Here is a 21,300-nt window from a genome sequence, read left to right as displayed (position 1 = left end):
TGCATAACCGAAACAAAAAAGTAATTAATAATTCTAATTATGGTTTGCTTTTTGTAATGCCTTTTTCAAACACTCAAAGAATGGAATGGCATAATATATGAATAGGCTCATTTGAATTCATTTACATTACATTTACATCATTTAGCAGACGCTCTTATCCAGAGCGACTTACAAATAGGTGCATTCACCTTATAGCCAGTGGGATAACCACTTTACAATGTTTTTTGTTTGTTTTTGTTTTTTTGTTTTTTGGGGGGGGGGGGGGGGCAGAAGGATTACTTTATCCTATCCCAGGTATTCCTTAAAGAGGTGGGGTTTCAAATGTCTCCGGAAGGTGGTGAGTGACTCCGCTGTCCTGGCGTCGTGAGGGAGCTTGTTCCACCATTGGGGTGCCAGAGCAGCGAACAGTTTTGACTGGGCTGAGCGGGAACTATGCTTCCGCAGAGATAGGGGAGCCAGCAGCCCAGAGGTGCAGGCCAGAGGTGGATGAACGCAATTCTTTAGCTAAACCAAAACAAAATAATTAAGCATTTCCCAATGCCTTATTGTCAGCCTTTCTAACAACTGTTACAATGTTTTCCAAAGTCTGATTAAGCATATTATAATAGGAGTCAATACTAAAGCACCCTCTGACTCACTCAGTTCAAAAAGAGACTGGCAGTAGTGATAAAGCAGATCACTTAGCTTGGAGCTTGAAGCCTTCCAGTGAAATGATATGGATGTTCTAAAGAAAAGGAAAATACTGGGCTGCATAATGACTCCAGATGGCAAAGACTCTAGATGCTGAGGACATTGTGCCTAGATAGACCCATCATAAGGACGAAGGGCACCTTGGTCTTTGGGGTGGGGCAGGGACGTGTCAGAGGGCATACCAAGCAGGCAGAGGAGAGGTTATTCCATTGGGCAGGACAGAGCGGTGTATGGAGAGTAGCTGGGCTTAAAAGGAATAGTCAATCAATTATTTAAAGTGACCATGGGGAGTGGTGGGCAGTGGCTAAGGGGCCAGAGCGTTTTACCCTGGCACGTCAAAGACAAACAGGGGCTGAGGAGCAGGAAGACACTCCACTCCCTGTCTGCTAACAGAAGCTGATGAATGTTTTATCAAAGGCCAATTCTTTATTTAAGGAGGAGTCCACCACGGGAAGAAATCTAATAAGGGTTCGTGGAGAAGAAAATTGGGAGAAAAATACAACTAAGCCCCTAGAAGTCCAAATGCCTGTAAGCAGAAGAGACGAAAACTAATAACAGGAGACAACTTCTTCAAGAAACACCAGAGAACAGTTGACTTTGTCAGATTATGGTCGATTTTTTAAAACATATTACCAAGCAGACATCATCTCAACATCTACTGTAATAAGAAGCAATGAGTTAGATAAATGAACTGTCACGATCGTCGGATACAGAGGACCAAGGCGCAGCGTGGAAGGTGAACATATTTATTAAATAATGATTACACGAACAAAACAACAAATCGATACGTGACGTCCAAAGGTGCAAAACACAAACCTACACAGGAACAAGATCCCACAAACACTGTGGGAAAACTGGCTGCTTAAGTATGGTTCCCAATCAGAGACAACAAGCAACAGCTGATACACGTTGCCTCTGATTGAGAACCACACTGGCCAACATAGAACTACAAAACTAGAACGAAAAACAAATGAAAACTCACACCCTGGCTCAACATACTAGAGTCCCCAGAGCCAGGGCGTGACAGTACCCCCCCCCCCCCCCCCCCAAAGGCGCGGACTCCGGCCGCGCCAACCAAACACCACAGGGGAGGGACCGGGTGGGCACTCCGCCTTGGCGGCGGATCCGGCTCCGGGCATGATTCCCACTCCCTCTCCAACCCCCCAAAGTACCCCTGGTCCGGTCTGACCCTGCTGGCTGGAGCTGGACTGAACACCGGTGGAGCGGATTGCTCTAGCTCCGGCGTGGAGCAGCTGACCGGTGCCGGACCAGGCACCGGTGGAACAGGCACGGGCTGTGCCGGACTGACGACGCACACCACTGGCTTGGTGTGGGGAGCAGGAACAGGCCGAACCTGGCTGACGATGCGCACCATAGGCTTGGTGCGTGGAGCAGGAACAGGCCGGGCCGGGCTGACGATGCGCACCATAGGCTTGGTGCGTGGAGCAGGAACAGGCCGGGCCGGGCTGACGACGCGCACCACAGGCTCGATGCGAGGAACAGGAACAGGCCGGACCGTACTGGGGACACACACCACTGGCCCTACGCAGGGATCAGGAACGGGCCGGACCGGACTGGTAACACACCCCAGTACCTCTCGCCGTGCCTCTACACTTTCCCTCTCCTCTGTGACCAGTGGCCCCCTTAACCTGGCGGCCTCCTCTGCAAACCCGCTGGACCGCTCTATCGCAGCCTCCTGCTGCCCCGTCGTCCACGGCGTGAGCCCCCCCCTAAAAATGTTCTGGGGGTCTCTCCTCCCCGTGGGCCAGGCCCAGTCGAGGTTGATGTCCTTTAGCGATACCTCTGACGCTGGCTCCTGGACACGCTGCTTGGTCCAGTGTTGGTGGGATCTTCTGTCACGATCGTCGGATACAGAGGACCAAGGCGCAGCGTGGATGGTGAACATATTTATTAAATAATGATTACACGAACAAAACAACAAATCGATACGTGACGTCCAAAGGTGCAAAACACAAACCTACACAGGAACAAGATCCCACAAACACTGTGGGAAAACTGGCTGCTTAAGTATGGTTCCCAATCAGAGACAACAAGCAACAGCTGATACACGTTGCCTCTGATTGAGAACCACACTGGCCAACATAGAACTACAAAACTAGAACGAAAAACAAATGAAAACTCACACCCTGGCTCAACATACTAGAGTCCCCAGAGCCAGGGCGTGACTTGAACAGAGGTGAAATGTCCCTTCCCCTTTAAAACCTCTCACACTGTAAATAAAAGGAAATAACACAGGAGGAGATCAGCACATCGATCACTGTCGGCCGGCAAAGTTAAAGCAAAAGTGGAAATCGCAGGAGTTTCACATTCTTAAGACTTCAAGGGCACACACACTTGCTCTGGGCTGCGCGAGGGGAGGCGTCAGGGGAAGCGTGAGAGGGAGACCGAGCGGGAAGGGACTCTCTGGGCTGAGGCTGACACTAACGCAGACAGGGGTTGGCACATTGGGACTCAGTCACGATGGCAGGGGCTGCTGACAGAGAGAGGTGTGGTACACCATGAGTCCTCCAGGGGCCTTTGGGACGGGGGTAGAGGGACAGGGGTGAGGAACAGGGGTGCAGTATGTACTCACCAGAAACACCTTGTAGGCGTCTTTCCTGGTGACAGGGCCCCAGCACAAGTCAGTGTCGTTGTATTTCACACTGCCAGCACTGCATGAATGGTTACCACTACAGAGAGAACAGACACAGACTGGTGATCATTACAGATCCCTTCTTGATCAGATCAAATCAGTCCAAGAATGACATATGACAGGAAAGACTAGTTTATCATACTGCAAAATAACATGAACCAATGATAAAAGATTCAACATGACAGGGCAGAATTACTCAAACTTTGCAGACTTGTCAGTTGCTACTGCCTCTGAGCGGTTAGATTATCAGTGAGGTCAGTTGCTACTGCCTCTGAGTGGTTAGATTATCAGTGAGGTCAGTTGCTACTGCCTCTGAGCGGTTAGATTATCAGTGAGGTCAGTTGCTACTGCCTCTGAGCGGTTAGATTATCAGCGAGGTCAGTTGCTACTGCCTCTGAGCGGTTAGATTATCAGTGAGGTCAGTTGCTACTGCCTCTGAGCGGTTAGATTATCAGTGAGGTCAGTTGCTACTGCCTCTGAGCGGTTAGATTATCAGTGAGGTCAGTTGCTACTGCCTCTGAGCGGTTAGATTATCAGTGAGGTCAGTTGCTACTGTCTCTAAGCTGTTAGATTATCAGTAAGAAAAGCATTAGTAAAAGTTATATCACTGCACAATAGTTTAATGAGTTGAAGTGATGATCCGGTCTTCCTGGTAGAAAATGACACATTATCATTCTGAGGCAATCACAAAACCCTTTCAGCTCCGGTCTGTGCCATATTGTCATTCCTTTTCAAGTGTCTGTTCCTCCTCACATTTTAGCTAGAAAGTTACCAACAGGCTTTTCGACCACGTTGAGTCAGAGAGTGACATAAACATATGTTTTTATGCTATTAGGGTGGTATTTCAACAGAACTTCCTCTGTGGTAAGTGGTTAAATTGTAATATTGCATTGAAATGTATTCACTCACCTTCACCTTTAAAAGCTAAGTATCTCTATAAATGTTTAAGGATCTCATCCTCACCACATTATGTTCATAAGATACCCCTATATGGCACTCCCAGAGCTCACTGAACCCTTAAAAAGTCTGTAAAGTCATTCGGACAAAATGGGAGAGCACTTTAGTTTTTTGGGCTGGGGTCTTTGGTTGAAATTGTACTTTTTGGTACACCATGAGAAAGTTAATAATCTTTCTTTCATAAAGCTACACCGAATTGAATTGTGATCCTGACGGCTATGGTGGTCTCACCAGGACAATAGCTTCTCTAGAGAAGAGCCTCCCTTAGATCTGCAGGCTAAGTCATACTGTCTGAGACTGGAACAATATGGAATATGTGATGTTCACCCAGCCCACCGGGCCAGTGGAGGGGACTTGTAATAAAAACCTGTCTGGGAGCCAGTCAACAAAAAACAAATGCCAAGAGCACTGGTGGGAGGTCAGGAAGGCAAAAGGCCCCCTTATCAGAAAGTTTTACTGAGACAGAAGGTGAGGAACAGCCAAAGTGCAGGGACAAAAATGGAACTGAGAGGGATATGCTTTGTCCTGCCAAAAGTAAATGCTCCAAGTACTTAGGAGAGCGAGCTGCTCCCACAGTAGTCATAACGTTGCTTGAAATAATACCCCCAAATAAGAAATCCATGAATGTAATGAATAGGAATGAATCAGCAGCGGGCTGGCTGGCCGGTCTTACCAGGCTACTTCCATTAGTGATATGGGTACAGCAGCAGCATAGATAGCCAGGTCTCCATACAGGTAGACTACCATGCAGATGTAGAACATGTTGACACCAACTGAAAGACAAAACCAAAGGGGTAAGATTAGAAGATTATACCTGGATCTATACATAAACATCATACATTTAAATTATATATTTATAGTGTATATGATTGTGTTATCAATTCATCATATCTCTGAGAGAATCTGCCTCCCCACATGCAGGGATAGCTTAGCTAACACATTCCTCATCTTTAACAGCCGTCAGATGCCTGATTGTGATATATGGTCAATGCAACTGGTGTCAAACTTCAACAGCTAAACGTGCAGTCTCCATCAGAGGCAATCTCCTCCGTCTCTACACCTCCACTCCTCCCTCCATCCCCCGCTTCTCCCTCCGGGATGGCAGCCACAACTGCAGCAGCACATTTCTCCGCTCCTCCGGAAGAATATTAATCACACTAATTAAGAAACAAATCACTTCATGATGAAAATTGTCCTCGTTACACCCCCCCCCCCCCCCACCCCCCACCCCCCACCCCCCACACACACTTCCGGCTCACTCTACTGGCCCATCCAAGCTGGCGCACTGAGCGGAGATTGAGAGCTTTCAACAACGGGAGACCGTTAGCCATGTTGTGCCAGGCATCCATCATACACTGGAGTTCTCATGTGGGAGGCTCCTGCGTCCTACTGGCCCTGGCAACCAATTCATTACCAATTCATACTGACAGGGAAATTAGAGTATGGAGTCCATTAAAAATAAATAAAAAGTGAGGGGTTTATAGTTTTACAGGGCTAAATTGATTCATCTGATCTGAGAGTAAAGAGGTGAGTGGCAAACTTCTGCTGCCCATCACACAGCCGAGCTGAGAGAAACTAGAAGAGGGATATTGAAGAGGACTAGCTGGATAAGCCCAGGTCCAGACTCCAGCACGTAGTTGTAAACAGTTATCACCTGTTTTATGGCAGGGTTGGATGGACACTTACAGTAGACTACATTATGATATGAAGCTACATTACAGTTGCTACAGTAAGTTGCTGCAGCCATGTAGGAGTTAGATGGGGAGTCTAACAGCAGGTAAATTCTGTGGGAAAGGGCGATGACAGCAAACATTTTCCTAGCTAGCTAAAGTACTGTGGGAGAGGGAACCAAAGGGCACTTTGGTAGCCAGGTTGTGTTTATTCTCTTCCAGGGCCATCATGGCCATCTGATGCAGGTCATAAAACACAGGCTGGGGAAAATAAACACTGATAACTCAAGAAGACGCCAGTGTGTGTGTGTGATTACACTATACTGGACCTATCTGTGTTGATCTGCACACTGATTACAGTATGAAAGTATAACTCACAGGTTGGTAAGTAATATCATAGCCTCTAATTTAACAGAAAGTTGTCTGAGTGTGTGTGTGTTGGGGGGGGGGGGGGGGGGGGTGCTTGATTCTCTCTGCATCAATTCAACACATTCTCTCTGCATCAATTCAACACATTCCATTTTCACTTCAAACATTTCCACCTCCTCTCCCACGCAACCCCACTTTCACAGAGGTTAGCGCACTGTACACTACTCTCTACCATTCCTGCATGTCTCCATCTGGCCCTATGGAAAGCAAAGCAAGCCTGTTAGAGCTTTTGCCTCAGATAGGGGGAATCAGGGCTGCCTGTGCTGCCCGTCAGTGAGCGATAGCTGGTTGAGGACCCAGCATGACCAAGAGGATGCTGCCCTGCCAGGCTCTGTCACTAATACCTCCCCATTACCCACAGCCACAGGCTCACACACTGCTGCTGCAAATGGCTCTTCACCTAGAAGCTCCAGTCAGTCCCCCAGCGGCATGTCACTATCCATCACCCCACTGTTGCAGACTGACAGATGCCCTGATAGCCTCTCTAGCTGGCGGAAGGAGGGGATGTTAGGAAGTTGCTTCCTTCTAACATCCACAGCTATTTTGTTGAATGCCAACCATGCTGGAAGCCACAGCTGTATTGGGCTCCGCTCTGCTATCATGGAGCTTAATCAGGCAGGAATGTGACTGCTAGAAGCAGAGAGCTAAAGGCGGTTTGTTGGATGCAACAGAAATTACTTTCCTTAGGTGTGATTCTGAAACCCAAATTGGGCTTTTATTGAGTGAGATGTACTCTTTGGGCTAAAACTTGGGATATTGATCTGGATCTGGGTAATCATAGAGTTGAGCAGTAATAGCAGCAGGCCCTCTGAAAAGGAAAGTACATCCTTTATGTTCATATACAAAAGAGACATGAAAACTATTTTAGTTAATGCTTATGTAATTGGGGTGGTGGGGGCTGACATAAACATGTCCATTTATCTTCTTAGTGGCAGCGCTGCTCCCCATTTTCCTTTTGTCAGTGCCCCTTGTATAGCGTACAAGTATGACATTTAAGAAAAGTAATTCAAGTATTAAAAATGTATGCATCTGTGTTTGGTACTCATTAAAGCTGGGGTCTGTAATAAAGGAGACTGGATTAGTATTCCTCTCCATGGTCTCTATAAGTCAAGGGTATAGGGTGGTGCATGTTAAAGAGCCTGTACCTTCTCCCTCTGTTTGCACATCATCCATACCTAGAGGGACGATGGGCTGAGATGGGTGCAGGAGCACACGGACCAGCCTCTGTTGTTCGTCCCCCTTGATATTAGCCAAAGTCGTCTTCTAATCAACTTGCAAATCGTGGACGGGGAAGGTTACAGTAACACTGCACTCTCTCTCCTCGCTGCGGCGCTGATAAACCAGCCCCCATCAAAATTCCTGTCAGTTCCAGCAGGGCCGATACCCATGGCCTTATTCCAAGCTTACTCTGCTGCCGCTGCTGCTGCGATGATCATTTTAGCTCAGGAGGAAGTCGAATGCCCTTTCATAGTGCTTCTTGAACCGCCAGGAGAGACGCTTTTTTAATTACATGAAGTGGGAAGGAGAAGAAAAAAAACATTGAAAAAAGTATTCCCCACACATCCACGCTGAATGGACTGAGCCACTTGTTGTAGGAGTAGAGCTAACACGTTTTCAAAAATCAACTGGCATCACCAAAATAAAGAAAATTACAGCCCTGGTGTGTCTCAGGGAAAATAAAGAAAATTACAGCCCTGGTGTGTCTGAGGGGAATCTTAAACTGTGAACACAGCTCTCCATAGTGTTGTGGAAAGGCTGTGTGCATCTGTGCAGCATGTGAAAAAGTGCCTTTCCTGCCAGTGATGCCCAGCGCGGTCGAACAGTCCCATCATTAACCAGAACCATCCCGAGGCAGTCAGGATTCAAGTGGCCAGCTGATTGGCTCTGTGAGCTGCCCTTCCCCACCGCAGGCCTCAGCCCTTGACTCACACAACCAAACTGGCCTCAACCCTGACCTGCACTCACACCACCACACTGGCCCATTAACCCCAACAACACATTCATCACTGTTGGACTCCACTATCCAATCCCTGAAGAAAAAAACATCAAAATAGATTTTGTTTTAATATCTGACAGCTTTACCTCACCAGTAAAACTCCCTGATCAGTCACACCACTAACCTTATATTACCTCCCAGCAGTAATTACACAAAGAAGAGTTCATATAAACTGATCTGGGAAAAGAGACAAACAAGACTTCCATTATGCTGGAGCGCCATTAAGCTGAGACAAAGAGCTGCATCTCTCACTCCTCTCTCATGCGCGCTGGGCCCAGTACCCATCTAATTCATTTCTGATTACAGTCACTGGGCAGCACTCCCACATCACACAGAGAGATAGGGGGGACTCTTATCTCTGCCAACGATCGATACTTCCTCGTGGCGCCTCACCCTCACCTGCAGTCGAGGACAACACACCACACACACAGGGCGAGGTCATCACCAAAGAGTATTTTAACACAACTTTAATTGAGCAACGGAGCCGAGAGACACAGGGAAGAAGAGACTGCAGCCGGAGTGTTCCACAAGGGAACAACACGCTGCTTCTCTAACAGCATGTTGCATGCCTGCCTGGCTTTGTGTGAGTCAGTGCATCATTTTGTGTGTGTGAGTGTGCCAAGTGCACCACCTAGTGGCCAGAGCCGGATCACAACACAGGAAGAGATCTGCACACAATGGAGCGGAGCAGAACGGTTTGACCTTTTTCTGGTCTTTTTTTCCTCAGATGACAAAAGCGATGCTGTTGAAGTATTGGCGCTGCAGGTACGTATGCTGCAGACTGTTGAGTCACCTCCCTGGTTAATACTACTTGAGAAACAGGCCGGCCTGCCAGCAGAGGAGGAGAGGGTGGGGAGGTGGAGGGGGGGCAGTGAGCGGGCCCAGCACAGCGAGGAGTGTCTACTCTGACGTAGGTGAGAAATGTAAAGCAGCAAGGTTGTTCTGTTTCTGGTTCAAGGTGAACATGATTCTGCTTTCAATTAGCTCATCACTCAGGCTGCTGAGGCTTTAACATGGTGCAGCTTGCTAGAGGCCCACACACACACACAGCTGGGGAGATTAAAACAGCAGCAGTGTGATGGCCTGGGAAATTCAACCAAAGGCAATTTAGCCATATACACTGAGTGTACCAAATATTAGGAACACCTGCTGTTTCCATGACATAGACTGACCAGGTGAAAGCTATGATCCCTTATTGATGTCACCTGTTCAATCCACTTCAACCAGTGTAGATGTTAAAGTTAAAGAAGGATTTTTAAGCCTTGAGACAATTGAGACATGGATTGTGTATATGTGCCATTCAGAGGGTGAATGGGCAAGACAAAATATTTAAGTGCCTTTGAACGGGGTATGGTAGTAGGTGCCAGGCGCACCGGTTTGTATCAAGAACTGCAATGCTTCTGGGTTTTTCACGCTCAACAGTTGCCCGTGTGTATCAAGCACGGTCCACCACCCAAAGGACATCCAGCCAACAACAGGCAAGTGGTCGAAAACGGGTCATTGATGAAAGAGGACAGAGGAGGCTGACACAAATTGTGCAGAGCAACAGATGGGCTACAGCTAGTCAACTGACAGTCCAGTACAACATTGGTGCCCAAAGACCCATAAAAGAATGCACAACTCGTCGTACCTTGACACGAATGGGGTATGGCAGCCGACAACCTTACAGAGTTCCACTTCTTTCAGCAAAAAACTAGAAACTGCGGTTGTATTGGGCTAAGGAACAAAAACACTGGATACTGCAAAAACATTGTCTGGTCTGAAGAACCCCGGTTCTTGCTGATGGGAGGACTAGGGAACGGAGAAAAACACGAGTACATGCATCCATCATGCCGCGTGTCAACATTGCAGGCTGGTGGTGGTAGTGTAATGGTGTGGGTTGTGTTTTCATGGCACACATTGGGCCCCTTGATAAAAATGAAGCAACATTTGAATGACACAGGATATCTGAACATTATTGCCAATCAGGTGCATACCTTCATGGCAGCAGTGTATCCAGCTGCAAATTGATCAGGATAATACCCAATGGCACAAGACTAGGATTGTCCAGGAATGGTTCCACGAACATGACAGTGAATTCAGCTTACTGCAGTGGCCTACCCAGTCACCAGATCTCAATCCAATTGAGCATCTGTGGGATGAGATGGAATGAGACATTGGAGTCAACATGGGCCAGCATCCCTGTGGAACGCTTTCGGCACCTTGTAGAGCAAAAGTGGGTGCAACTCATTATTAGGAAGGTGTTTCTATTGTTTTGTACACTCAGCATACAATTACACCCCATTAGAGAGCTAACAGCCTCACTTTTGGAATCTAACAATGAATGGGTTAATACAATTTAAAATAAACAAAAAAAGATTCCCATTTAAAGGTTGAGAAACTGTCCCCAAATTCTCCCACACAACCTTCAAGACTCCTCCATAGTTGTTACACAAGGGGGACAGGTTTTACCATACCCTGCACACAGTGGTATCAGCAGCACTTAATTCAATAATGGAGTGTGGGTTCATCATATCCTCTCACTCAAAGTACTGAATGAGGATGGGCTTTTACCTTTGTTGAAGAACATGGAGGCCATTTGACCCATCTCAACCCTCTCCACAATGTCGAAGTGATCAACGTGTCCTCCTGTTCGCTCTGTGATAATGCATAGACATGAGAACGCAGTGGTGAGTCATTCCAATCGGAGTGATTCTGATGTCATTCCTTCTATAAAACATTGCCATTAACCAATGACATATGGAGGATACATACAATTTATGATTGATCTGATCATGTCATCATCAGCATATGTTTAAGAATTGAGACCTTCAAAAAGCAGGGACACGAAAGGTAGAATTACGAATCCTCCACAAGACTCAATGTTTTCACAGATACACGACATGGCCAGAAGTATGTGGACACCCCTTCAAAATGAGTGGATTCTGCTATTTCAGCCACACTCGTTGCTAACAGGTGTATAGAATCGAGCACACAGCCATGCAATCACCATTGACAAACATTGGCAGTAGAACGGCCCGTACTGAAGAGCTCAGTACGGGCCATTCTCAACGTGGCACTGTCATAGGATGCCACCTTTCCAACAAGTCAGTTCGTCAAATTTCTGCCCTTCTAGAGCTGCCCGGTCAACTGTAAGTGCTGTAATTGTGAAGTGGAAACGTCTAGGAGCAACAACGACTCAGCCGTGGAGTGGTAGGTCAAACAAGATCACAGAACGGGACCGCCGAGTGCTGAAGCATGTAGCGTGTAAAAATCGTCTGTCCTCGGTTGTAACACTCACTACCGAGTTACAAACTGCCTCTGGAAGCAACGTCAGCACAATAACTATTCGTCAGGAGCTTCATGAAATGGGTTTCCATGGTCGAGCAGCCAAACATCACCATGCACCGGCTGGAGTGGTGTAAAGCTCGCCGACATTGGACTCTGGAGCAGTAGAAACGCATTCTCTGGAGTGATGAATCACGCTTCACCATCTGGCAGTCCGACGGACGAATCTGGGTTTGGCGGATGCCAGGAGAATGCTACCTGCTCAAATGCATAGTGCCAGGAGAAATAATGGTCTGGGGCTGTTTTTCATGATTTGGGCTAGGCCCCTTAGTTCCAGTGAAGGCATATATTGACACTACAGCATACAATGAAATTCTAGACGATTCTGCGCTTCCAACTTTGTGGCAACAGTTTGGGGAAGGCCCTTTCCTGTTTCAGCATGACAATGCCCCCGTACACAAAGCGAGGTCCAAACAGAAATGGTTTGTCGAGATCGGTGTGGAAGAACTTGACTGGCCTGCACAGAGCCCTGACCTCACCACCATCGAACACCTTTGAGATTAATTGGAATGACTGCGAGTCAGGCCTAATCGCCCAACATCCGTGCCCGACCTCACTAATGCTTGTGGCTGAATGGCAGCAAGTCCCCGCAGCAATGTTCCAACATCTAGTGCAGGGTTCTTCAATTCCGGTCCTGGAGGGCCGAAACACTTCTGTTTTTTATTTCTATTAGTTAATTAGCCCCTGATTAGAAGGAGAGGATGAAAAACAGAGGTGTTTTGGCCCTCCAGGACCGGAATTGAAGAACCCTGATCTAGTGCAAAACCTTCCCAGAAGAGTGGAGGCTGTTATAGCAGTAAAGGAGGGACCAACTCCATATTAATGCCCATGATTTTGGAATGAGATGTTCGACGAGCAGGTGTCCACATACTTTTGACCACGTAGTGTACCTTATTTTCAACACATTTTTAACACGTCCTTAGTAGGGTGCATCTGTCTTTAGGAGGGATGAGTGGAACACTATACTCACGGACTGACAAAATGGGCCTCGTCTCTGGCTCTGATCGTCCCCGGACGAGAACATCATCATCCGAATAATCAGAGGTGGAGTCGCTGTCTTGGACCTGAAGATGATCGAAAGAGGATAAGCAGCCTGCCTCCACCCAACACTGACTTCACTCCTAATCTACAAGTCCTATTGCTCAGTGCCAACAAGTCAGTTTACAACCTATTAACACCGTGTTTTATTTGCTGTACATGCGAAGTGGAGGGGAGCAGCATCTGGAAATTGTCTGGAACAGCTGGGATATGCTGGGGAGGATGAGGGAGCTTTCCCTCTCATATACAATAGATATGAGCGCCTATCTGACGCCCTCCCATAACTCTTCATCTACCAAATTCACTACAGATTTATATTAATTAATGCTAAATTACAACCGACATTGAGGATGTCATTATCAGTTGAATTAACAAGAGCAGCTACAGCTGCTCTTGTGGGGGAGACTAAGAAGTGGGTGGCTCACTGGAAGAGGATATGCCAGCAACAGAAACAAAGCATCTAACATCAAAGTGACAGATGTGGCCATGGCTGAGTCAAAAGAGCAGATCTATCCTATTTCTCCCTGACACATCCGAGAGATGCACAATCCACCCCATTTCAAACTAATACACTTTTATGGGACTTTCTCAGAAAATATTGCCCAGTAAAGAAACGGCTGAATATGTGCTTTGTTAGAGCGGAGAGAAATAAAGAATGTTCAAGGGTAAACATTCCCACTATGTGCCTCCCTTCTTCCCATTATGTGGGAGGAAATGTTGGAGGAAGGCTAAGTGAGCTATGAATCAAGGCCATGGGGTTTGGGGCTCTGTCAAAGCCAGACTCATTGCTCATAACTCCTCCAGTGGAAACCTTGGGCATTAGGCAAAATGACTTGCCGCTTTTCTGCAAAAAAGAAAATGAACTCCACCAGTTGCATCAATCTCTGCACGAGATGACGTTTCACTTAGTATTTAAAATGACTAGAGTAACAATGATTAAAAACTAAATTGTCCCCCCAGTGAGTTAGTAGAGGACACTAAGTGAGTTAGTAGAAGACACATTTGTGGTAGTGGCAAGCGCTCCTTTCCCCATATTATTCTTTAATGCTCTATTGAGCGCCTTGAGGTTATTCTTCCTGTAAGGTGTTGAGGTTGAAGGGGTAGTGTCCTCTAAAGAATCTGGCCTTCACTTGATGGGTGGGGATCACTGGAAAAGACAGTATGTATGAGTGTCGACTATCACTCTTCCTCCTGTTGGTTCTTTATATCTGCTAACTCACCTCTTCCTGCTCCCTCCTCTTCCAGCGCAGCTGAGCGTTGGCCGCTGCCATGGCCTCGATCACAAACGTAGTGGTCATGTAACTGATGAAAATCAGACAGAAAAATATATTCAGATCACAGATATGATGACAGAAACTAGCCCTGTAGAGTCTAAACATATTCCATACTGAGCATAACATTTTTTGGAAAATGTACAAGTGTATGGTCCTCTGTAGCTCACTTGGTAGAGCATGGCGCTTGTAACGCCAGGGTAGTGGGTTTGATCCCCGGGACCACCCATACGTAAAAATGTATGCACACATGACTGTAAGTCGCTTTGGATAAAAGCGTCTGCTAAATGGCTATTTTATTTTATTTTCAACAACTGTCTTAGAATATCACTGTGTTGCATTTGTTGTAGTCTGTGACCTTGCCTAACTGCACACTATCCTTGGTGATAAAATAGGATCTCAACCATCTAAAAACAAAGCAATTAAAAAACATGAAACTGTTAAAGGCACAGAGCATGTTTAAATCCGCATCACAAAGCTCATGTCCTAGCCACTGATCTGCATCCCTCCATGTGTCCACGGACTCCCCTCTCTCACCATACACTACCTGAATGAAACACATCCTGCATCATAAACTGCCTCCTGCTGCCTGACACACTGCATCAACTCATCTGCAACTCATCCTGCTCTGATTGTTCCCTGCTAGATTACTGACACGCCTCAGCGGTGGCATCCCATTTGATAGGGAGGGCAATAACTCTCCACTTAGGTGGCTGGGAGGACCTTAGGTGTGGACGATAAGGATTAAATATGGTAAATTACTCTTGCGCTACGGTGTGCTTAAACTAAAGTGAGAGCTGGGGAAGTGGACGTAAGGCAACAGTTGTGGAAATGAATGGAAAGGCAGTGAGCCAATGAGGAACTCGCCTCATAAACGCCAGGAAGGAGATGAGCACCAGGCTGACCGCCCAACCTGCTTGGGCAAAGGCCTTGGGCATCGTCAGTGCCCCCGTGCCCACGATCAGATTAAACATGTACACCAAGCCCACCTGCAAAGACACAGAACAAGAAGTAAGACCAAGGGAGTGCTCGATTAGAGGGTGTCGTTGTCTTGGGGGTCCACAAGAGGCCAGTACGTCTGGAAGCTCCTGTTCCTCCCCTTCACTTAACATAACACCACACTCTGGTCAAGGGAGTGAAGTTTGAACCCTGGAAATCATGGGACAGTTTAGCACGGGTGTAATGAAAAACATGCTGACCTAACATTGCCAAGTTGCAACGCACTGCTCAACTGAAGACATTATCTTTATCTTATTCAAACACTGTCCTCAGCTGTGGACTATTACAGTCCCTGGCCCATGTAGCAGTAAAGATGTACGGTGGACACCGTGACATACAGATAGACCAGTGAACAGAAGGTCCGCTCACTAAAAAGCCCTTATCCCTATCCATTCCTTCAGAGCATTAATATTTTCATCTAGAAAGGGCACTTTAACCACAAGACAACTAGCCTAAACCAGCAGAAGCGGACACAGCCATGCTGATATCAGTCACTGCAGAAACTTGTGACATACCTAGACAGGCCTCACAATAAAGCTTTGCTAAGCAGAATTTATTGCTTGGGTTGGGTCATCAACGTTCACCATAGCGGTAGCCTTTTTGAGTGCCTAAGCATTCCTACTTCCTCTTTTCAGTGTCCTGACTAGATGAGTAACCAGCGTACGTGCTCCCCGTAAAATGTCTGTTCTACATCACATCACTATTTTATCATTTAAAGTTTTATTAAGTTCTTGTTTTTCAAATCAACAAACAAAACACATTCTACATTCACAGATGTGGCAGACATAAATTATAGAATAAAATATAAAAGAAACAAATTTGCAGCAGCACTATCTGTGATCGTGTTAGCTATTTCCAGCATTAGCTGAGACAACATGCAAAGAATTAGCTTTACAGCACCTTACACATTATGTATACACACACACACACACACACTTCCTTAAATCACCCCATTCACTCTGTCCAGTTTGAAATACAGTTGAGTAGTGGAGACCAGAGTCTATCAAACCTGGGATGTCTCTTGCGGAGGTCATAAGTGAGCTTTTCAAGAGGAAGAAAGTCAACAATCTGGTCAATCCACATTTTAAAATGTAGGGAGGAATTAGAAACCCACAGAAGGAGAATACATTGTACATTGAGAATACATTGTCTAGCAAAGAACAAAGTCCTGCTGAACATTAAGAAGATAGAGACACAGGGTCATATCAAACTGGACATCTAATATTTTCTGTGCAGCAGTATGTATAGATTACCTGATTTTGGCGATCTCTCTACAACTCCAAAATACATGCATATAAATTCCACTTTCAGAGGTACATCTTTTACAATCTGGAGAAATGTCTGTATTGATTCTATGGCGTCTCACTGGGGTGTAATACAATTTGTACAAACATTTGTAATTCTTTCATTTTTATATTAGTAGAGGAGCAGCATACCCTGTCGAAGATCTCCACCCATAACTCATCACTGATAATCAGAGGTCCTTTTCCCAGATTATTTTCTAAGGAGTAAAGGAGGAACCCACATTCTCAGATAGGAGTCTATAGATATTGGAGATTTCGCTTTTGATGAATTGTGCTGTAGCAAGAAGGATCTCAACTTCATTGAGCTGAGCTCTAAACCTCCCCTTGGAAGTGAATGAGGAAATTACATGTCTAATTTCAAGATAAAAAAAAAAAAAAAGGTTAGCACATTGAATTCACTGCAGAGCTCTTGAAAGGATTTCAGTGTAGTTGCGTTCTCATGAAACAGGTATGAAAAGGTCCTGATCCCTAGAGTATGCCAAAGATGAAAGTTGGCATCACTCAGGGCCTTTGGCAAGTCTGGGTTGCATACTATAGGCGAGTGAGAGCATATCTGGGAGGAAATGCCAAGGTACTTCTTGCAGTCCTTCCATGCTAGTAGGGTGTTGTAAATCAAAGGTTTTGGGTATGTTGCCCACTTCACTAAAGTCATTAATGAATAGAACTGCGCTTAGGGGCAATGAACCACAGGATTGGGCCTCTATCTGAAACCACGTTGAGTCTTGTCTGTTTGTGATCCATGTTAGCATGTTGCTGATTTGGGCAGACCAGTAGTACAATTGAAGGCAGGGAAGGGCAAGTCCACCCTTAGATTCAGGTTTGGATAGAGTGGAGAACTTGATCTTAGGTTTGTTATTGCCACATATAAATTTGGTGATGCTTTGGTTGGTTGTTTTGAAAAAATAAACTGGGAGCATGGAAGCATCTGAAATAAATAGTTCAATCTAGGGAGGATGTTCATACGGATAACATTGATTCTTCTGACTAAGCTAATTGGGAGGGAGATCCAGGTTCGGAGGTCATTCTTGATTCGATCCAGGAGTGGGAGATAGTTTTCCTTGAAAAGGCAATTCAGATCTGGTGTTACAAAGATCCCAAGGTATTGAAACCCTGTGTCTTCCATTGGAACGGGCATAGTGTCTTCATGAGTGTAAGATTGAGAGGGCAAACAATGGGTTTATTAAAATTGATTTTATATCCTGAAAACTTGTCGTACTGAGCAATTGAGTCTAAAATGGAAGGGAGGGATTTCTCAGGGTTGGATATGTAGAGCAAGACATCATCCGCATAGAGCGAAATCTTGTGCTGAAGGCCGCCTGCGGAAACACCCATAATACTTGGATTGCTCCTTATCAACTCCGCCAAAGGCTCCGCCCCCAACAAGTAGAGCAGAAGGGACAGCGAGCATCCTTGTCTTGTACCACATCCCAAATAGAATCTCTTAGAGTTCAGACCAATAGTAGACACCATGGCATTTGGATGAGAATATAGGGACTTAATCCATTTAATAAAGTTTGGGCCCATATTGAACTTTTTTAAGACTGAGAACAGAAAGCTCCACTCCATCCTGTCGAACGCTTTCTCAGCATCCAGTGAAGCCAGCAGGACGGGGTCTTCTGTGCATTTACTTGATCTATAATATCAAAAAGACAGCGAATGTTATCAGAAGAGTACCCGTCTCTAATAAATCCAGTTTGGTCCGCTTTTATTATTTGGGAAGAAGAGTGTTCAGTCTCGTCAAGCAATTTGGTAATTATTTTGTAGTCGAAGTCCAACAAGCTTATGGGCCGGAAGGACGAGCAGGAGATAAGATCCTTGTCTTCTTTGAGCAACACTGTAATGCGGGCTGTGTACATAGTCTGGGAGAGCTCAGTTTTCAAAAAAATTATCCAGCATTGGCATGAAAATAGAGTTAAGCTGTGGCCAAAAAGCTTCGTAGAACTCTGGGAAATCCGTCTGGGCCTGGGGATTTGTTAGGTGGCATGGAGATAATTGCCTCTAAGACCTCCTCGGGAGTGAAAGATCTTCTTGGTCGGTCTCTGATAGTCTAGGAAGTAATGGAGTTCTGCATCTGCATGTTCTCTCTCAGAAGCATATAATTTGCAATCAAAATGATGAAAAGTTACATTTATCTTATTTGGATCATATGTGACCTCGTCATCTTCTGTTCGGATGGCCATGATTGTACGCTCTGACTGCTCTTTTTTAAATTGGTATGCAAGCTATCTGCTAGGCCTATTGCTATACTCATGATATTTCTGTTAGGTAAAGAAAACTACTTTTTTTCTTCTCTCTCGAGTATAGTCCAAGTTTAGTTTGGCTTTGGCTGCTTTAAGTTGACTCCAGGAGGCGCTGTCTGGGGATTGTTTATGTACTTCCAGCTCCTTCTCAAGCTCTAACCTGTGTGCTTCCGTTGCTTTTTTCTTAGAGGAAACATATGCAATCAGATGACCTCTTAGGGTGGCTTTGGCACCGTCTCACATTGTGGCCAGAGAAACAGGAGAGTCTGTTGTCTTGTGTGTAGTTGTCTATCCATGTATTGACCAATGTATGGAACGCTTCATTTGATAGCATGGAGGTGTTGAATTTACAGCTCTTTGACCTGGGGATGTTTTTACAGAGGTCAAAGCGGAGGCGGACAAAGGCATGATCTGAAAGTGCTATGGGTCCGATTGTACAAGTGGCAAAATGTATGAACATTTTACGGATAAAAATGTAATCTATACGAGAGTAGGTGCACATCACTATTTTAAATAGTTTTGTCACATATTGTGTGGACTTTGGACTCATGCAGGTTACTTGAACTAATTTAGCCTAGATCATTTTGCAGCAGATGCTATCCATTCTACCTTGGTCAACCTCTCTTCAGAATGTACAGCACACTTAAAAGTTACATCACGAAATTTCGATTTGAAATGTTTTGGACATCAGAGCAACCTTGAGGGAATCTTATTTGAGTAAGAAAAGGATGTTGATATGATAGGGAAGATATAAAACCTGGCATAGACCATATCTAACTGACAATCTCTTAGAAAAAAACTATTGGAACCCAGACATATAAAAAATAACTGATGTTGGTACAAGATGGAGAGAAGGTTGGAGCATAACTAATGACATTACAGTTAACGGACAATTACGCTTAATCCAATATAAACTAATGTATAGAATGTATTATACAAGAGACTAAATTCACAAATTCTACAGCACATTGGCAGAGTCATGTCTTAAGTGTAAAACTAATAATGACTCATTAATCCATGCTTTCTGGGAATTATATAAAGTCTGGAAGTTGTGGGCGGAGATAGAAAGTTGACTGTCAGAAGTATTACAATGTAAACTTACTACATATTTCAAGACATGGTATATGGGGGTGTAGTGAGATACCCAATGGGCTGGACAATTCTCTTCTCATCACTCAAAACTTTCTCTAAAAACGTGGAAATCAAATCAATCCGCCATCATTAACACAATTGAAAAATCTAATGATTTATTCTTGAAATATTGAAATAGCATGGGCAACCGAGAAAAACAAATTGATACAATTTCAGGCACTATGGCAAACAATAATACAGGCACTAGGGATGAGGGTGTGAGCATGCGGGTCTGGGCAGATTAGATGTAGTCATTGTTTGTGTGTGTCTGGAACTTGTTGTTTGTATGTATAAATTTGTGTATGGAGTGACATTTTCTGGAGGGAAATAATATTGTAAAATAAAAAATTAAGCACACCAAATACCTGACATGAAACAGTAGGGAGAATGAGCATGTCACTGCGAAGTCTGATACAGATACTCACATATGGGGAGTAGAGCTCCCCTGTCTCTGTGATGCCTCCTGCCATGATGGTCACCAATACTGGAGATCACAACCTGGAAGATACAGTAATGGCTCATCCTAAATGAAGTTGTTCACAAAACTGTGTCCTACCAATCACAATGTTTCACTTTCATAGATACCACTTTTATACAAATCTAGGTGACTGCAGAACACCTTGTGAGAAAGCAGATAGTTAGCTAGCTAGCTGGCACTGATAACTCTTCCATGCCATCACACTAGTGATGCATTGTCTTGAGTAGTTGGCTAAGGCCATTATATCTGCTGCTATGTGGCATCAATTTATTGCACTCACTAGATAACGTTAACTACGCTAGCAAGTTAGCTAGCGTTAGCTAGCTAAACAACCTGCCCTAACTGAGCTACAGCAGTAAGTAGCTAGCTCTGTCTAGACACATTCTCGAGTGTTACGTTAACGTTACTGTAGCTAGTAGGAGAATGTGTACTGTAGCTAGATTTAGTAAGAGCGTTGAGCTGGTTATCTAGCTAAGTTTATCTCTAAAAATAGTTTTCAAGCATTTGTAACAGTATTAACAAAGTCAAAGTAAGATGTAAACAACACGCACCTGCGTTTCAGTGAATCCTTTTCAGTGTAATTAAACCAGAAAGCTAGCTAGCTAAATTTCAAGCCAACGGGACAGCGAATGGCATGTCAATGCGATTCATAGCTAACTCATGCAGAAAATAAATATGGCTCGGCCAATAACTTTATATTTGCATTCTTCTATCTCATGCACACCCAATGACTGTGTGCACACCAGGGGTGTAATCAATAGCCAAACAGTTGCAAAACAAGAGTTTCTATTGGACAAATTAAGTTAGGTCCCTCCCGTTTCGTTGGCTTCCGATAAATACATGTTTTGCAACTGAATTTGCGTAATGAATATATCGTTAAAATTAATGAAAACAAAAATGTGTTTTTGGTCTTAATTTGAGGTTAGCATTGTGGTTAGGGTTAAAATCACAGTTTTTAAATAACAATTTTAAGGGTTTATGACTTTAACTAGTATCTAGTAGGTCACGAGACGAAAAAAAGTCTGAACTCTGACCGCCACGGTGAGTCATATCAAAGATTTAGGATATATTGACAAGATACATGTCTCTCCGCCCTAGCGGACTATTTTCTTTGGAT

At 44.9% G+C, this 21,300-nt stretch overlaps 1 protein-coding gene across 2 annotated transcripts in view; it reads right to left on the bottom strand.

The window, feature by feature from the left end:
• Positions 1-20,950, bottom strand: part of LOC311104418 (transmembrane protein 104-like) — a 77,289-nt gene extending 56,339 nt beyond the window's left edge. The window contains exons 1-8 of one of the 2 annotated variants that reach the window (XM_084146248.1): positions 20,735-20,950; positions 20,131-20,203; positions 14,899-15,020; positions 13,981-14,062; positions 12,693-12,786; positions 10,949-11,032; positions 4,974-5,073; positions 3,284-3,380 (exon numbers count right to left, since the gene is read on the bottom strand). In XM_084146248.1, the coding sequence (XP_084002374.1) occupies positions 3,284-3,380; positions 4,974-5,073; positions 10,949-11,032; positions 12,693-12,786; positions 13,981-14,062; positions 14,899-15,020; positions 20,131-20,175 (624 nt within the window). In that variant the 5' untranslated portion in view covers positions 20,176-20,203; positions 20,735-20,950. The remainder of the gene's footprint in view (positions 1-3,283; positions 3,381-4,973; positions 5,074-10,948; positions 11,033-12,692; positions 12,787-13,980; positions 14,063-14,898; positions 15,021-20,130; positions 20,204-20,734) is intronic. The other variant, XM_084146249.1, reaches the window with a different exon arrangement.
• Positions 20,951-21,300: the final 350 nt, after the last annotated feature.

Source organism: Coregonus lavaretus (genome assembly GCF_964263955.1).
Source record: "Coregonus lavaretus genome assembly, chromosome: 28".
Taxonomy (NCBI): Eukaryota; Metazoa; Chordata; class Actinopteri; order Salmoniformes; family Salmonidae; genus Coregonus; species Coregonus lavaretus.
The sequence above is the reverse complement of the archived record's forward strand: the minus strand, read 5'-3'. Positions and strand labels throughout refer to the sequence as shown.